Raw genomic sequence first — 14778 nt, 5'->3', positions numbered from 1 at the left:
GCACATAGTGTGCAGCCGTCGGCAGCAAGCCCCCGCTAGGGGGGCGATTGCCCTGATCGTCCACCCCCCCCCCCCCCCCCCTGGATCCGCCACTGCTCCCCATACAATGTTATGGGGAGGGCTCAGAAAAACGATCAGACAAGCAAACCAGCAGCGATGTTACAATAATACATTGCAATTTACCGGTTAATCCCTGAAAACTGTTGTTTTCAGAGATTTAACGGGGGAAAACATTGATAAATAGGCCCTTATAACTGCTTCAGCATTGTAGCATAACAATGACAATGTTATAATATTTACCCACATGTAGAAATTGATACAACTGTCTTAAAATTTAAGTTATATGTTGAAGATTGTTATGAATTTCTGTGATATTTTGTGCTTTTAAAAGTAAGAGTGTAAAAGGCAGAGCCATACTAAATATACACAAAAAGCAGGATCCATACTAAATTCACACAAAACGTCAGAACCATTAAAGCTGGATCGCCACTAATGTGCATACTAAACTCGTATGGATCCGGACTTTTTTGTGAATCTGGGTGTGTTTGTGCGAATTTTGTGTGCATTTAATTATGTTTTCGGCTTTTTTGTTTAAATTGAATTATGTATGTAAAAGTATCTAAATTACTTGCAGAAACGAAATGGAACAAAATGTGTCATCACTGAACCATGTACATATGCAGCTGATTACCAAAATAACTGCGTTTCCCCTCAGTGTCTGAACTGGACAGAACAGGCTTCGTTTAATTGACCTTTAACAATCGGTGTCCTAGAAAATGGTTAATGAGAACCCTCAGAAGACAGGATTCTGGAACAGCTTCGGGTTATTATTATACATCAGTCAGAACGTTTGTATCCCGTGTTTACAGCGTGTGCTGTGCGTGCTGTCACGTACTTGTCTCCTAGCAACGGAAAACGCTGAGAGCAAACATGGCGACTCCCCGAGTGTTGGAAGCTGAGGAATATCTTCGGGAACACAAGATAATGGAGCTGGTGAACAACCTGACAAGTCTCCTTCTTTACCACCGGCCCGGTAATTTGTCACTACGCTGTGATTGTCTCCTCTCTGCCTGTGTATGTGAGAGCTGTGCTAATAGCTCGGTACTCACATTAACTGCAGCAAAGGATTGTAAACTATTGCCATAAAAAGACGATACGACGAACATTATGAGTCCCCATAAGAGGCATATGATCCTCCATAACCAAGAGATACTGTATGATGATAGAGCTGAATATTATTATTAATAGTACGTTTCTGCGGTACTACTTTAGGCCAGTAGATGGCGATATAGAACGAACCATTCGTTAAATCCTACTTTCCCACCTCTTGTCCTCATCCCAATATTTACACAAGAAAAAAAAAAACAAATCAACTGTGTACCTATGATTAAGGGTTCTGCAAATAATTCTCCCCTGCGTCTATAGAGGTCATTACGTTAAAGATTATTTACATTTCTAGTATATCCTGAAGTTATAACTTCCTGGACAATTTGCATTTTACCAGACTGATAGCCATAGGTGGATGAAATATGCAGTTCACATTTTATTATTTTGATCTTACACACCTTTCAATGTTTTATTTTTGCAGAAAGACCCAGAGAATTTCTCATAACTCAACTGGAAAAGTTGAAGCTTGGCAGGCTGGCAGATGTGGAATATCCATGCCTTTTTGATGAGTCTAATGTGGATGCCATCTTTGGAATCCTGGACCCATCAGGCCAAGGTTATATTACAAGGACTCAGTACATTGAGAGTAAGTAATATGAATATATATTTCAGTTGTTGAGTCCTCAAAATCATTTTATTGTGTATTTACTGTTATGATGGTGTTACCCTATTAACATCTTTTTACGCAGTTCACACCAGACAAAACCCTTTGACTAACATTGCTGTGTTACTGGATTATATAGCCCACCAAACATTTTTTTACCTTTGGAATATGTAGCACTTAACCTCATATATCAAGCTCCTATTGGCCCATAGATTGTAAGCTTGCGAGCAGCACATTCTTACGTTTGTTTGTCAATCTGTATTAACCAGTATTGTTTTATCACTATTTGTTCCCAATTGTAAAGCACTACAGAATTTTCTGGCGCTATATAAGTGATGATGATGATGATGAATGGGTATGTCATATTCTATCTTTGTGTCATTTAAGTTGGCCAAACATGGGCTAATTCTGGCGCTCAGACAGAGTCGCAATGTTTGTGATAAGATCCAATGATGGAGAAGGCGTAAACATGAGATTTTAGAGTGAGAATAGATGTTACACAGTGTTAGGAACCCCTCCAGCCAGCACAACACAACCCGGAGTCTACTCTGCCAGTCAGGTGTTCACTGGAGCCCCTGATGGTGGGGACAGACTGGGCTGCAGACTGACAGAGGGTCGTGAAGTGTGTACCGGCTGGGGAGAACCCAGGCAAGAAGAGTCAGGTCCACGCAAAGGTCAAAGGCCAGCAGCAAGTAGCAGTATCGATGAACAAGCTGAGGTCAGAGGTCACAGGCAAAGTAGCGGAACGGGTAAACAAGCCAAGGATCAGGATCACAGGAAACACGAGCGAAGTCCAATACAAAGCCAAGGGTCATACACGGGAAGTCAAATATAGATATCAGGATACAGGAACTGGAACAAGCAGGTCAGCAGACTGGAACACAGGAGCTATAACCGGCAATGAGGCAGCAGACCTCATTGCCTTAAATACCCAGCTGAACCAATCACAGGTTGAACACACTCCTGCAGGCTAATAAAGCAGTCACTAACAGAGCCAATCAGGGCTTGCCCCTGGCCTACACAGTTGCAGGCTAATGCCTGTAATTGCCTCCTATAATCTGCCCATATTAATTAGCCCACAGGCTGTAGAACGCTGCGCCCGGCCTCCTCCTACTGCCGGGACGCAGCTCTGAAGCGTCTACTGGTTGCCCCGGCAACGGCCGGGTTATGGCCGGAAATGACGTCCCGGTCGTCATGGCGACGGCCGGGACGCGGGTGAGTGAGTCGCGGCGGCTGGGCAACGCCGCGGCTCGTAACACACAGGGTATTCTGGACAACCTTAATACTAATCTATTATATCACCATTTGGAGACAATACAGATTAAAGATCAGTCTGGGGTAGTGGTCATAGTAGTTGCAAAAATTTCAAGTATTTACTTATTAACACAAGAAAATCCATGTATACTGTTGGAAAATGCTGTCACACTCCATGGATTTCTTTATTTAAATGTGCCACATGGTTGGTTGTTATATTAAATACATGTACTTACAGCTCATTTCATAGCCCTGTAATAACTTAGTTTTGAATAAAACAGGTTAGACATGTCATACAAAAGGCATTGTCTAAAAAAACTGAATGAAGAAAGCCCCCTGGGAGCGAGTATGGCAGCTTTCAAGTTGCGTTGGTCTTTTGTATGCTGTGCTAGCTGTTTTTCTAGTCCCTCTCCTGGGTATGGTTTGCATAATTTAAATGTAGGATTTGGGAAAAGTGATTGTTTACATTTTATACCTGCACGAGTCCTTGTGCTACCATAATGGATTTCCACAAAAATTTGGCTAGAGTCTGTACAAAAGTATGGCTGCTAATCCTGTTACCAAAACAATATTTAATTTAAGGTTTAATCTAAAATATAGTCTTGAAAGTACAATATAATAAAAACTATTTTTTAAATCAAGTTTATTAATTATATTAGACATGTATAGATTTTTCTTATCAATAGTCTAACTTTTTATTTTTTTTTACCATTGGCAGCTTTAAAAACCCTTGGTGTAGATGTTAGCAACCTACCGGTGCCACCTGAGAAAATAACACTTGAAGTCTTTAAATATGATATGTAAGTTATTTGTGCTGTCTTTTACACATTTCCCTGAATTAAGCAGTATTGTAAATTTGGAACACTTTTAGGGGCATATTCAATTGTCTGCGGGATTGCCGAAAATCCCACGGTCCGCGCATGATTACCGATATTACGGTAATCGTGCGCGGGAAAGCATGTAATACGGTAATTTACTCGCTGGATTTCAGCTCGCAGCTCCCTGAGCCGAGAGCTGAAATCCAGCTACAAATTACTGTATTACATGTATTCGTTTTTCCGCGGCAGGATTTTCGGCGATCCCGCCGACAATTGAATATGCCCCTTATAGTATTAAAGTTCCAATGAAAAAAATGTCGTTTTTGTTAGCTCACTATCAAAGGTAGTATTGTCATCAGTTTCAAGAGCACTCCTGGGGGTAAATGTATCAAGCTGCGAGTTTCCGGTGGGTTTAAAAAGTGGAGATGTTGCCTATAACAACCAATCAGAATCTAGCTATCATTTTGTAGAATGTACTAAATAAATAACTAGAATTGGTTGCTATAGGCAACATCTCCACTTTTCAAACCCTAAACTTGCAGCTTGATACATTTACCCCCTGGTCTTATTACTCCACCAGAGCACAATACCTGGTGAGTTTTACTGATGGATGGATATGACCAATCGGTCACATATGGGCAACTGTGGCTCTGCCCAGTTACATATGTTTATTTGATACAACTGTTTGCACGCCAGGTCACATGACCACTGCCAGAGATACAGGAGCCATTTTTCACCACTGTACAAAAATCACAATTTATTGGCATATATAATATTATTGAAAATGCATGTGAAATACACTGATCACGTAAGGGCACACCCAAGTGCTATATGGATGAAGAAATTATTAAATTAAAGTGAATGCAGCTGCCAGAGACTGCGTGAACTCCAATATTGTAATAAATGGAAAAAAATAAACTGCCTGCTCTCTCACTTAAATAATGAAATCTGCTATCTTGGAAAATACAATATATATTAAAATATAATAATAAAAACAAACTACCAGATGGTAACAGGATAAACATTAAAAACAAAAAAAAAAAATCAACCTACCACAGTTACACACAATAAAAAAAAAATAAAAAAAAATATATATATATATATATATATATATATTATACACACAAACATGCATACATATACACACACATGGATTAACACAAGTGGGATCTGCCTTTCTATTTGCTCTGCTCAGGTAAACTAAAGAATAGGCCCTAGATGTCAGTGAGGTACTCCCCCTACTGCACACTTTTATGGAAAACTTGATTGACATTAATAAGCAAGAACCTATGAGCAAGGCCTCTTATACCCTTGACTCCATTTTTATTTATAAAGAAAAGTTCAACAAAATACCAGATTAGTGGCTGCTGTTTAAGAAGTACATTTAGTCTTCTCATTACATGTAACTGTATTATACAAGGTTTATTGTCTCTGGCCCTTCACTGTTTCCATAAATGACCAATAACCTCATTATAAATAGTATCCATTATGACAGCTCTAATTAACACAAGTTTCCTTTCACCCCGCAGGAGGATCCATCTGAAAAAAAGCTGTGCAACATTCAAGGCATAACTCCCTCTCAATAGATAATTATCTACTGTTGTTTACTATAGTTGTGGTTTGTATTGAATAAAATGTCTGTTTTCATTAGTTACAATTATTTTCATGCTGATTAGTAGTATTTAAAATGATTAGTTTTACATATAAACATAACCCTTTGCCCCCCAAAAAGTGCATTCTGTTAAAAAACAAATGGTGAGTACTTCCAAAAATGCCAATGCCACAAAAGGAGTGAAAAAAAAAAAGATTGACTATTAGAAGTATTCTTAATTTATAGCACCACCATATTATGTAGAGCTGTACAAACAACTTAATTCAGCATAGTGGAGCCTACGAATAGTTTCCCTACCACAATGCCATGGTTCACATATGAAAACAAGTTGTATGGAATAGGTTAAATAGTATGTTAACGGTAACTTGAATTGGATTCTGGAAGTTATGGGGAACCAGTGTAGGGATATGTGGATGTGGATTGGCAAGAGGGCGATTAGTCTCACTGTGGAATTTAGAAATGACTGAAGTGGAGATGGATGGGTGAGGTAAAGGCCACATAGGAGGAGCTTGCAGAAGTCAAGTTGGGAGATAATGAGAGAATGGTTGAGTGTTTATAATGTCTTGAGAAAAGAGGATTTTTATACTCGCGATAAATCCGTTTCTCTGAATCCATCTGGGGACACTGCAACCATGGATTGCGTCAGGGGAGTAGAGTTTGGCACTTAACTAGTTAACTTGTTAATGTATCATGCTGACAAACACCTCCCCTCTGCAACCCCCCTATAGCCTCTTCAGTTTAAGTATAAAGCCCCCAAGGAATGAGTCACCCAACCAGAGACCAAATAGCAGAAGAGCAGATGGGAGGGAATACAGTGTCCCCCAGATGGAATCAGAGAAACAGATTTATTGTGAGTATAAAAATCTTCTTATCTCTTTTATCCTATCTGGGGGCCACTGCTACCATAGGAATGTTCTAAAGCAGCCCCCTTAAGGGAGGGATCGCTCTGACAGCCCGGCACGTAGAGCACTACGGCCAAAACTGGCGTCTGCAGACGCAAATACATTGAATTGATAAAATTATGTAAAGGTATGGACCGACCACCAGGTGGCTGCCCTGCATAACTGGTCCGCTGAGGCTCCCATTTCGTGCAGCCCAACACGCCTCCACTGAATGGGTAGAGTGGGCAACAATACAATTTGGCACAGGGCAGTTAGCATTGATATAAGCCTGCTTAATAGTCGACGTAAGCCATCTAGTAATCGATTGCTTTGGAAGCCGGCCATCCTCGTTTTGCGGAGTCAAATAAAATAAATAAGGAATCCGTGCGGCGACTCTTTGATATCCTATGGACATAGATTCGGAGAGCTCTAACCACATCCAGAAACTCCATAGGGCCTGTTTCAAACGATTGTGGCTCTCTTGTGAACACCGGAACCACTATTTCTTGGTTAGCATGAAAACTGGAAACCACTTTTGGCAGGAAAGTAGAAAATGTTCTGAGAACCGCCCTATCATCGTGAAAAACAAGATATTAGTCCCAGAAAGATCATCCTCTGGCAAGGAGTTAACTGGGATTTGGACCGATTTATGAGCCACCCATGCATCTCCAGGATACTGATGGTCAGCTGCAGGTGCTGGTCTAGTAAGTGGGCAGAGGCAGCCTTTATTAGATCGTCCAGATAGGGCACCACTTGCACTCCTCTGGAATGAAGTCATGCCGCCATTACAGCGATTATTTGTAAACACCCTTGGGGCCCCTCTTGCTGTAGAGGGGCCGAATGGGAGAGCTCTGAACTGGTAGTGAGAAAGTCCCACTCTGAATCTGAAAAGGACCTGATGTGCCTTACAGATAGGCACATGGAGATAGGCATCCTTGATGTCTAGTGATGCCATGAACTGGTTTGCTTCCAGTCCATTGATAACCGACCTGAGGGATTCCATTCAAAATCTGTTCTCCTGCAGGTGTAGGCTCAACTGTTTTAGGTTCAGGATAGGACGCAAGGAGCCATCTGGCTTTCAGACCAAAAAGAGGTTGGAGTATAAATCCTGCCTCTTTTGGTGTTCTGGGACTTTCTGGGTGACTCCCATGGAAAGAAGAGAGGCAACAGAGGAGCATTGCCTGTCTTCTTTGTGGGTCACGGGGCAAGTGGGTTGTGAAAAACCGACAAGGGGCTGGACCCACCAGGTATATTATGTAAACTCTCATCATAATCCTGCAAATCCAACGGTCCTCCAAGGACTCTACCCACTGCCAGTTTATCCAGGAGTTTGGGATGGGGGAGGAATACATACCTCGATGTGAGTGTCCTCTGGTGCCAGATGGTCTGGACCTGTGTTTCTGGCCCTGACAGGAGAGCCCCCACGAAAGGGCTGTCTATATGAGCCAAACCTGGGTACCCTAGGCTTTGGCACATTGACTGGAAGGAAGGTACTTTTGCCTCCAGTTGCCTGGCAAATTATGCTGTCCAATTCAGGCCCGAATAGCACTCCACCTGAGTAAGGGAGAGATTCCAGAGATTTTTTTGATTCGGTGTCTGCATCCCAAGACCTCAGCAATAGCGTCCTCCTGACCGCGATTGCCGTTGTGGAAATGGAGGAGATGGAGGCTGCGTTTTGGGCCGCCTCATAAGTATCCTAAAGCCTCCTTGAGGTGATGGGCAAGGGGAAGTAAGTCTGAATCTTGCAGACTTGTTTCCATAGCCTTGGCAACACATGCTAATGATATATACAATACTTTAAATCCAGCTACATACCTACCCCATGTGCCTCGATATGCACAAAGGGTGGAAGGAGAAGAGACCCTGGTTGGGGGTGAGTTTTGCAGGTATACTGATACACAGGATTGCATGGAATATCTGAAACAGACTTTTACTGAGAGACCTGACATACTTGATACATCCTTAGGAAATGTAGATTTTACATTTTACATGGATGGGAATTGTCATAGACAGACATACACAGGAGAACTATGTACCGGTTATGCTGTTGTAGATGACGAGGATGTTACAGAAGCTGAACCACTTGGCCCACCTCACTCAGCCCAAGTGGCCGAACTAGTGGCACTAAGGAGAGCGTGTGTGTTGGCACAGGGTAAATTAGTGTCAGGTTTGTTCACGAATAAATAAGTGAGATCCTGCTGTCGGCTAGACTTCCCTAGAGGCACAGAGTCAGGATGGAAGGTATACACCAGGGATTTTCGCAAGGGAATTTGGACTCCAGCGGCTTCCACCCTGCAGGTCGCGGCCCTCCAGGGAAGTTCCCAGTGAGACAGATGAGAGAACAGAACTAAACAGCATACAGAGAGATACAGTTCTGATATCAAATGATAATAATAGCAATTACCACTTAAGAGTGGAACATAAATACAAGGTTTAATGGAGTGTATACTGCAGATAATGGCCATGGCTGTTATACAGGAGAGTAGGAACAGTCAGCGGAGTTCAGCAGTGCAGACAATGAGCATAGTGAGCGTTGATCACAGCAAGTACCACTAAGGAGTGGAACATAAATGTAAAGTCCAATGGAATGCCAAGTATACTGCAGATGATGAGCCACAACTATCACCACATGGCTGTGGAAGGGATTAGCAGAGAACTGCGATGTAGGCAGAGTATATAGCAAGAGAGGATCACAGCAACAACCAATAACGAGTGGGGCAGATGAGCAGAGATCAACAGTATCCATATATGCAACTGATGAAGGGCCACAGCTTAACCACAGGGATGTAAAACGAGTCAGCAGTAGTCAACAGTGCATGCAGAGTAGATAGCAGGCCTTGATCACAGCGATTACCACAAATGAGTGGAACAGTTGAGCAGAGATCAGCGGAATCCAGACATGCAGCAAACGATGAGCCACAGCTTACCACAGGGATGTGGAACGAATCAGCAGCAGTTAGCAATGCTTGCGGAGCAGGGAATGGCATAATAACGGGAAGAGGCAGCTGAACCAGGCCAGGTGTAGACTTGAAGAACCAGCAATGAATAGGTGAAAGGAGGAGCCTTATAAAGGAGGACTGACCAATGGCAGAACTGACTAAAAACACAGGTGAAGTAATCACAGGTGCAAACCGTGGCTGACAGCCTGTACCAAGAAGAGGTTTAAAGTGAGAGTCAGTGTATTGAGGCTCGGGTGGAGATACCCGGGGAGCTGAGTGTGACAATCAGCTGATATATACACGGACTCTAGGTACGCTTTCGGGGTAGTACATGATTTCGGGGCTCTTTGGCATCTTAGGAATTTTATGACAGCATCAAGCACACCAGTAGCACATTCACATCACATAAAAGGACTCTTGACAGTGATACAGTTACCTAAGGCAGTAGCCGTCATCAAATGCAAAGCTCACACATACGAAGAAGACCCGGGGTCAGTGGGCAATAGCAGGGCGGATGAAGCTGCCAAATGGGCAGCAGTGTTACTTGTAAGTGTATCAACTGATAAAATGATGGTTTTTCAGACAACAAACACAGAGAAATTAATTGAAATGCAACAATTGTGTTCCCTAAAGGAGAAGGCGGTCTTGAAGGCGAAGGGATGTGGTCAGGAGTCCTCTGGACTCTGGAGAGATGAACAAGGTAGGCCTGTGGCTCCCAGGGCATATTACCCAGGCCTGGCTGAGGCAGCACATGGTCTGACTCATCTGGGTAAAGAAGGTATGTATAAGCTAGTTAGAGCATACTAGTGTGCACCAGGCTTTTCTTCTCAAGCCGTTAAAAAGGCGATGCCTTGTCTTGCTTGTTTGAGGAAAAAGGTCGGGAAGACAATACCAACTGAGCCATCCCATATCCCTCCTACAGATGGACCTTTTCAGGTAATACAAATTGACTTCATCCAATTACCACTTGCAGAAATCTCAAATATGTATTAGTGTGTACTGATGTGTTTTCTAATTGGGTAGAGGCATTTCCAGCTGCCACTAAAGGACCCGTCCGGCTTCTTGACTAGGAACAGATTTAAATAAAACCCCTGTCCCTTCTGGTCGTCTGGGACCCTGCAGATGACTCTTTGCGAAAGAAGAGAGGCAACACAGGCCTGTATTGGCTGGCTTCTTGTTGGATCTCAGGGTAGCGGGGTTATGAAGAAACAATGTGGTACTGGACCCAGCAGGTCTATCATGTACCCCCTTGATATAATGCCCCGAATCCAAGGGTCTTGGGAGGACGCTGCCCACTGTTCCTGGAACAAAGACAGACGTCAACCCCCACTGGCGCCACCTTCGGCAGAATAGAGTGGTCGTCAGGACGCAGGCTTCTCCTGGGTCTTGGAGGCCTGGCACCTAGCTGCAAACGAAGATCTACCCCTGACAGAGGAGCCTCGAGCATTTGGTTGTCTACCTCTAAATTACTGTCCTCTAGGCAAGTAGGTCCCCCGAAAGGAGCTGACCCGAGGGTTCCGGCCCCTACTAGAGAATACCGGCAAGGAAGTGCTTTTGCCCCCTGTTGCCTGTGAGTATCCAATTCTGGGCCGAACAAACCTGCTGCTGAAAAAGTAATGGTTTCAACAGACTTTTTTGATTCTGAATCTCCTTCCCAGGATTTCAGCCATAACGTTCTTCTAGCTGAAATAGATGCAGCCTGAATAGAGGACACAGACGCTGAGTTCTGGGCTGCCCCATAAAGGTACCCCGATGCCTCTTTCAAATGTAAAGCCATGGGAAGTAAATCAGAGTCTTGTAAGGCCTCTGCCAGTTGGTCTGCCCATGTTTCCATGGCTTTAACAACCCAAGCTGAAGCAAATGTGGGCCTAAAGGAAGAACCCGCTGCCACAAATTAGATTTCAGCTGTGATTCCACTCTGCGATCAGTGGCATCTTGCAGCATTGCTGAACCTGGGACTGGTAGTAAAGTGTGTCTGGCCAAACGGGCTACTGGAATATCTACCTTAGGAATACTCTCCCAGCGAGCCACGTCTTTCTCCTGCAATGGATACAAGGCACAAGGCACAGATCTGGAATCAGTTGGGACAGTGCAATTGTAGAAAGGCTAGAGGAGGGGAGATGAAAATCTGGCAGGAGAATCAACATCTTGTCCCAGACAGAGAGAGAGTCTCTAACACTTCTCAGGGCTTGTGAAGGGCTCGGTCTACTTGGCTTGTCTAACCATAGCAGGTCTAGTAATGGGAATGGGAAGAAACTATGTTGCTCAATGTCAACCCAAGGCTTCCTTAGCTGAGGAGGGGCATGCCAATCCCTAAGCTGATCTAGGATAGCCGCAAACTGATATGTTCCTAGCTTAGGGGCAGCTAATCCACCTTTTACTTTAGCTCTAAACATCTTATCTCTTGATAGTTTGGGGCGTCTATTGCTCCAGATAAATTTAAATGCAATAGAATAGATTTTTTTAAGCAAAGACATAGGCACCAGATAAGGAATACAACGGAATAGATATAGTATCTTTGGAAGGAGCATCATCTTTACGGCTGCTACTCTCCCCACCCAGGAAACCTCAAAGTTAATCCAGGATTTTGTGAGTTTATCAAACAAGCCTAACAGTGGTTGGTAATTAAGTTGGATAGTCAGGTTATGGTCAAACGGTATACATATGCCCAAGTAAGTTATAGAGAGGGAACACCAATGAAATTTATATGTAGACTTAAGGAGTTTCAAGGCATCTTGTGTGAGGGCCACCCCCAAAGCTTCCGATTTGGTAGTATTAAGCTTATAATAAGATACCGCTGAGTACTCTTCTAAAATGCGGGATAGGGCGGGTAGGGAAGACTCAGGGTTTGAAACAAATAAAAGGACATCGTCAGCAAACAAACAAATTTTATGCTGTTGAGAACCAATGACCGTCCCCACCACATTTTGATCCATTCTAACTTTAGCCGCCAGGGGTTCCATGGCAAGGAAAAAAATCAGGGGGGATAATGGACAGCCTTGTCTGGTACCATTGCTAATCTGAAAGGCAGAGGAGAGGAACCCATTACTAAAGACTCTAGCAGAAGGAGAAGTATATAAGGTAGCTATGGCTTGCAGAAAGGAATCCCCAAAACCAAATTTAGTAAGAACCGCCATCATATACTTCCAGTGGATTCTATCGAATGCTTTTTCAGCATCCAAGGAAAGCAACAAGAGGGGTACAGAGCCAGCTGAGTGGGTCTCTATAATGTTCAGAACTCTCCTCGTATTGTCTGGAGCCTGTCTACCTGGAATGAAACCTACCTGATCCATATGGATTAATTGTGGGAGAATAGGGTTTAAGCGGTTAGCAATCAGCTTGGCAAATTTTTTTCGATCTAAGTTAAGGAGCGCTATGGGCCGGTAATTAGGACACTGTGTGGGGTCTTTCCCTGGTTTTGGAATAGTGATTATCTGTGCCTCTAACATTTCCGCCGGTAAGAACGTGTCTTTAGTGGCCAAATTAAATAGATTAGGGAGCACCGAGGACAGTTCAGACCGGAAAGAGGAATAGAAATCTTGCGTGAACCCATCAGGGCCTGGGGCCTTCCCATGCTTAATGGATTTTATAGCGGCGTGGATTTCGTCCTCTGTCCAGTCCGAACATACAGCCTCGGCATCTTCGGGAGGCAAAACAGGAAGCGAAATAGAGGCAAGAAAATCATTAATAGCCTCTGGGGAGGGTTGGGTCAAAGTTGTATCTGACTTCAGATTGTATAAACTTTCATAATAAGAAGCGAATCTGTTTGCTATAGAAAGAGGATTAGATATATGGGTACCCTGTGCACTGCATATAGATTTAATTCTGTTAATAGCATTCTTCCCACGTAGTTTACGAGTAAGCAGCTTACTAGCTCTGTTACCTAAAGTGTAAAATTTCTGGTTGAGCCTAGCTATTGCGTTGTTAATTTGTAACAGAGATTTCGTTAATTTTCCTACGGAGAGTTACTAGGTCAGCTTTAACTTTAGTATTCTGAGGGGTACGTTTATGAAGAGTCTCTAACGATGCCAGCTGTGACTCATACAAGGAGAGCACTTCGGACTGTGTTTTCCTAATTATTGCTGCTGCCTGAATTGCCGCCCCTCTCATTACTGCCTTAAGGGCACACCAATGGACATATACTGAGGTGTCCTCAGGTTTGTTGGTCTCCAAATAAGAATCCAGAGCTTTCCCTCCAGGGATAAATCATAAAGCTTTCCATCACTGGACTCGCCACCACCTTCTATTTCCATGGGACATTAATCCAATGAACATCTTCCCTACATTTGCGGAGCTTAAAAAAAAAGATACGATTTTCCCAATTCAATATTTTATCAGTACCTACAAATTAGACACTTCTACAACTCCCTACCTAAACCAGCCCTCGCAGCTCAGTGCTCACCCCTAGAATCATTTTGCAAGCACCCAACCTCAACGAGAGGCCTCATATCCACATTATACCAATTATTAAATAACTACGGCCTCCCAACTAAAGAACCACATGAACTCGCTTGGGGAAAAGACACAGGAGAGACTATAGATCCTAAAGAGTGGACCAAGATTAGAACCAATCTGGCTAAAACCTCTATCTCTGTTCGAATCAAAGAAAATTCATTCAAAATATATAGTAGATGGTACTTGGTCCCATCGCGTCTTCATACTATATTCCCAGCCTCTTCGGACAGATGTTGGAGAGAGTGTGGTTGTAGATGCTCCCTGCTGCATGTTTGGTGGTCATGCCCCAAGATAGTCTCATTCTGGCAGCAAGTCCATAAGTTGATATTCTCCATTACTCATATTCAAATTCCTGACACACCACTCTTTTCCTTGCTCCCTAGACCTCTTCCTAATATATCCCGCCCAACCCAAAAACTAATTAGACATATTCTTAATGCAGCTAACTGCCTGATTGCTTCGCACTGGAAGAGCTCGATCCCACCCTCACTTACTGCGACCATAAATTTTATCTGGTCAACATATAGATTGGAAAGTATAACCGCCACCCTTAACGATACTCCAATTCAATTCAAAGCTGTGTGGAACCCCTGGACATCCTTTTATGAAGCAGAACCGCCCATTTCTACCGTTTGACATTCTCTTATTTTAAATTATTATCTATTTGCTTCTTTTTGACTGGAGATGACTGACTAAATACACCAATCTCTTGCTCTAGCTACCATAGTCAAACTCACTCATCCTTATTTTTTTCTCTCCCTCATCAGATACCTCCCTTCTCATCCCCCCTAACCCCCTGTATGTCTCCCCTCACCTACAAACTATTTCTCTTTGTATTATATACACCAAATCTACATTCAGATTTTACATCACTTTATTTGTTATACGCCTGCAAATATTGTTAACATGCTATCCTCATGTATTTATGTTCTTCTCCATATATACAACTCATTGCTGATATTTTATACGTGTAATCCTGTTTAAAAAAACAATAAAAAACTTTGTTTAAAATAAAGAATCCAGAGCTACCCTCATAACTTGATTACCT

At 43.0% G+C, this 14778-nt stretch overlaps 1 protein-coding gene across 1 annotated transcript; it reads left to right on the top strand.

The window, feature by feature from the left end:
* Positions 1 to 787: 787 nt before the first annotated feature.
* Positions 788 to 5493, top strand: EFCAB10 (EF-hand calcium binding domain 10). The gene is made up of 4 exons (XM_075205274.1): positions 788 to 1033; positions 1589 to 1753; positions 3744 to 3825; positions 5373 to 5493. The coding sequence occupies exons 1-4, from the start codon at positions 931 to 933 to the stop codon at positions 5413 to 5415; spliced, it is 393 nt and encodes a 130-aa protein (XP_075061375.1). The 5' UTR covers positions 788 to 930; the 3' UTR covers positions 5416 to 5493.
* The last annotated feature ends 9285 nt before the right edge of the window (positions 5494 to 14778 follow it).

The sequence above is a fragment of the Mixophyes fleayi genome, chromosome 4, assembly GCF_038048845.1.
Source record: "Mixophyes fleayi isolate aMixFle1 chromosome 4, aMixFle1.hap1, whole genome shotgun sequence".
NCBI lineage: Eukaryota > Metazoa > Chordata > Amphibia > Anura > Limnodynastidae > Mixophyes > Mixophyes fleayi.
This window is presented reverse-complemented; position numbering and strand designations above follow the sequence as displayed.

Bases quoted from the DNA above. Each gene is read 5' to 3' on its own strand.
- EFCAB10 (XM_075205274.1), top strand. From the start codon at position 931: ATGGCGACTCCCCGAGTGTTGGAAGCTGAGGAATATCTTCGGGAACAC. The intron at 1,034-1,588 runs GTAATTTGTCAC...TTATTTTTGCAG, and splicing joins CCTTCTTTACCACCGGCCCG to AAAGACCCAGAGAATTTCTC. The intron at 3,826-5,372 runs GTAAGTTATTTG...TTCACCCCGCAG, and splicing joins GAAGTCTTTAAATATGATAT to GAGGATCCATCTGAAAAAAA.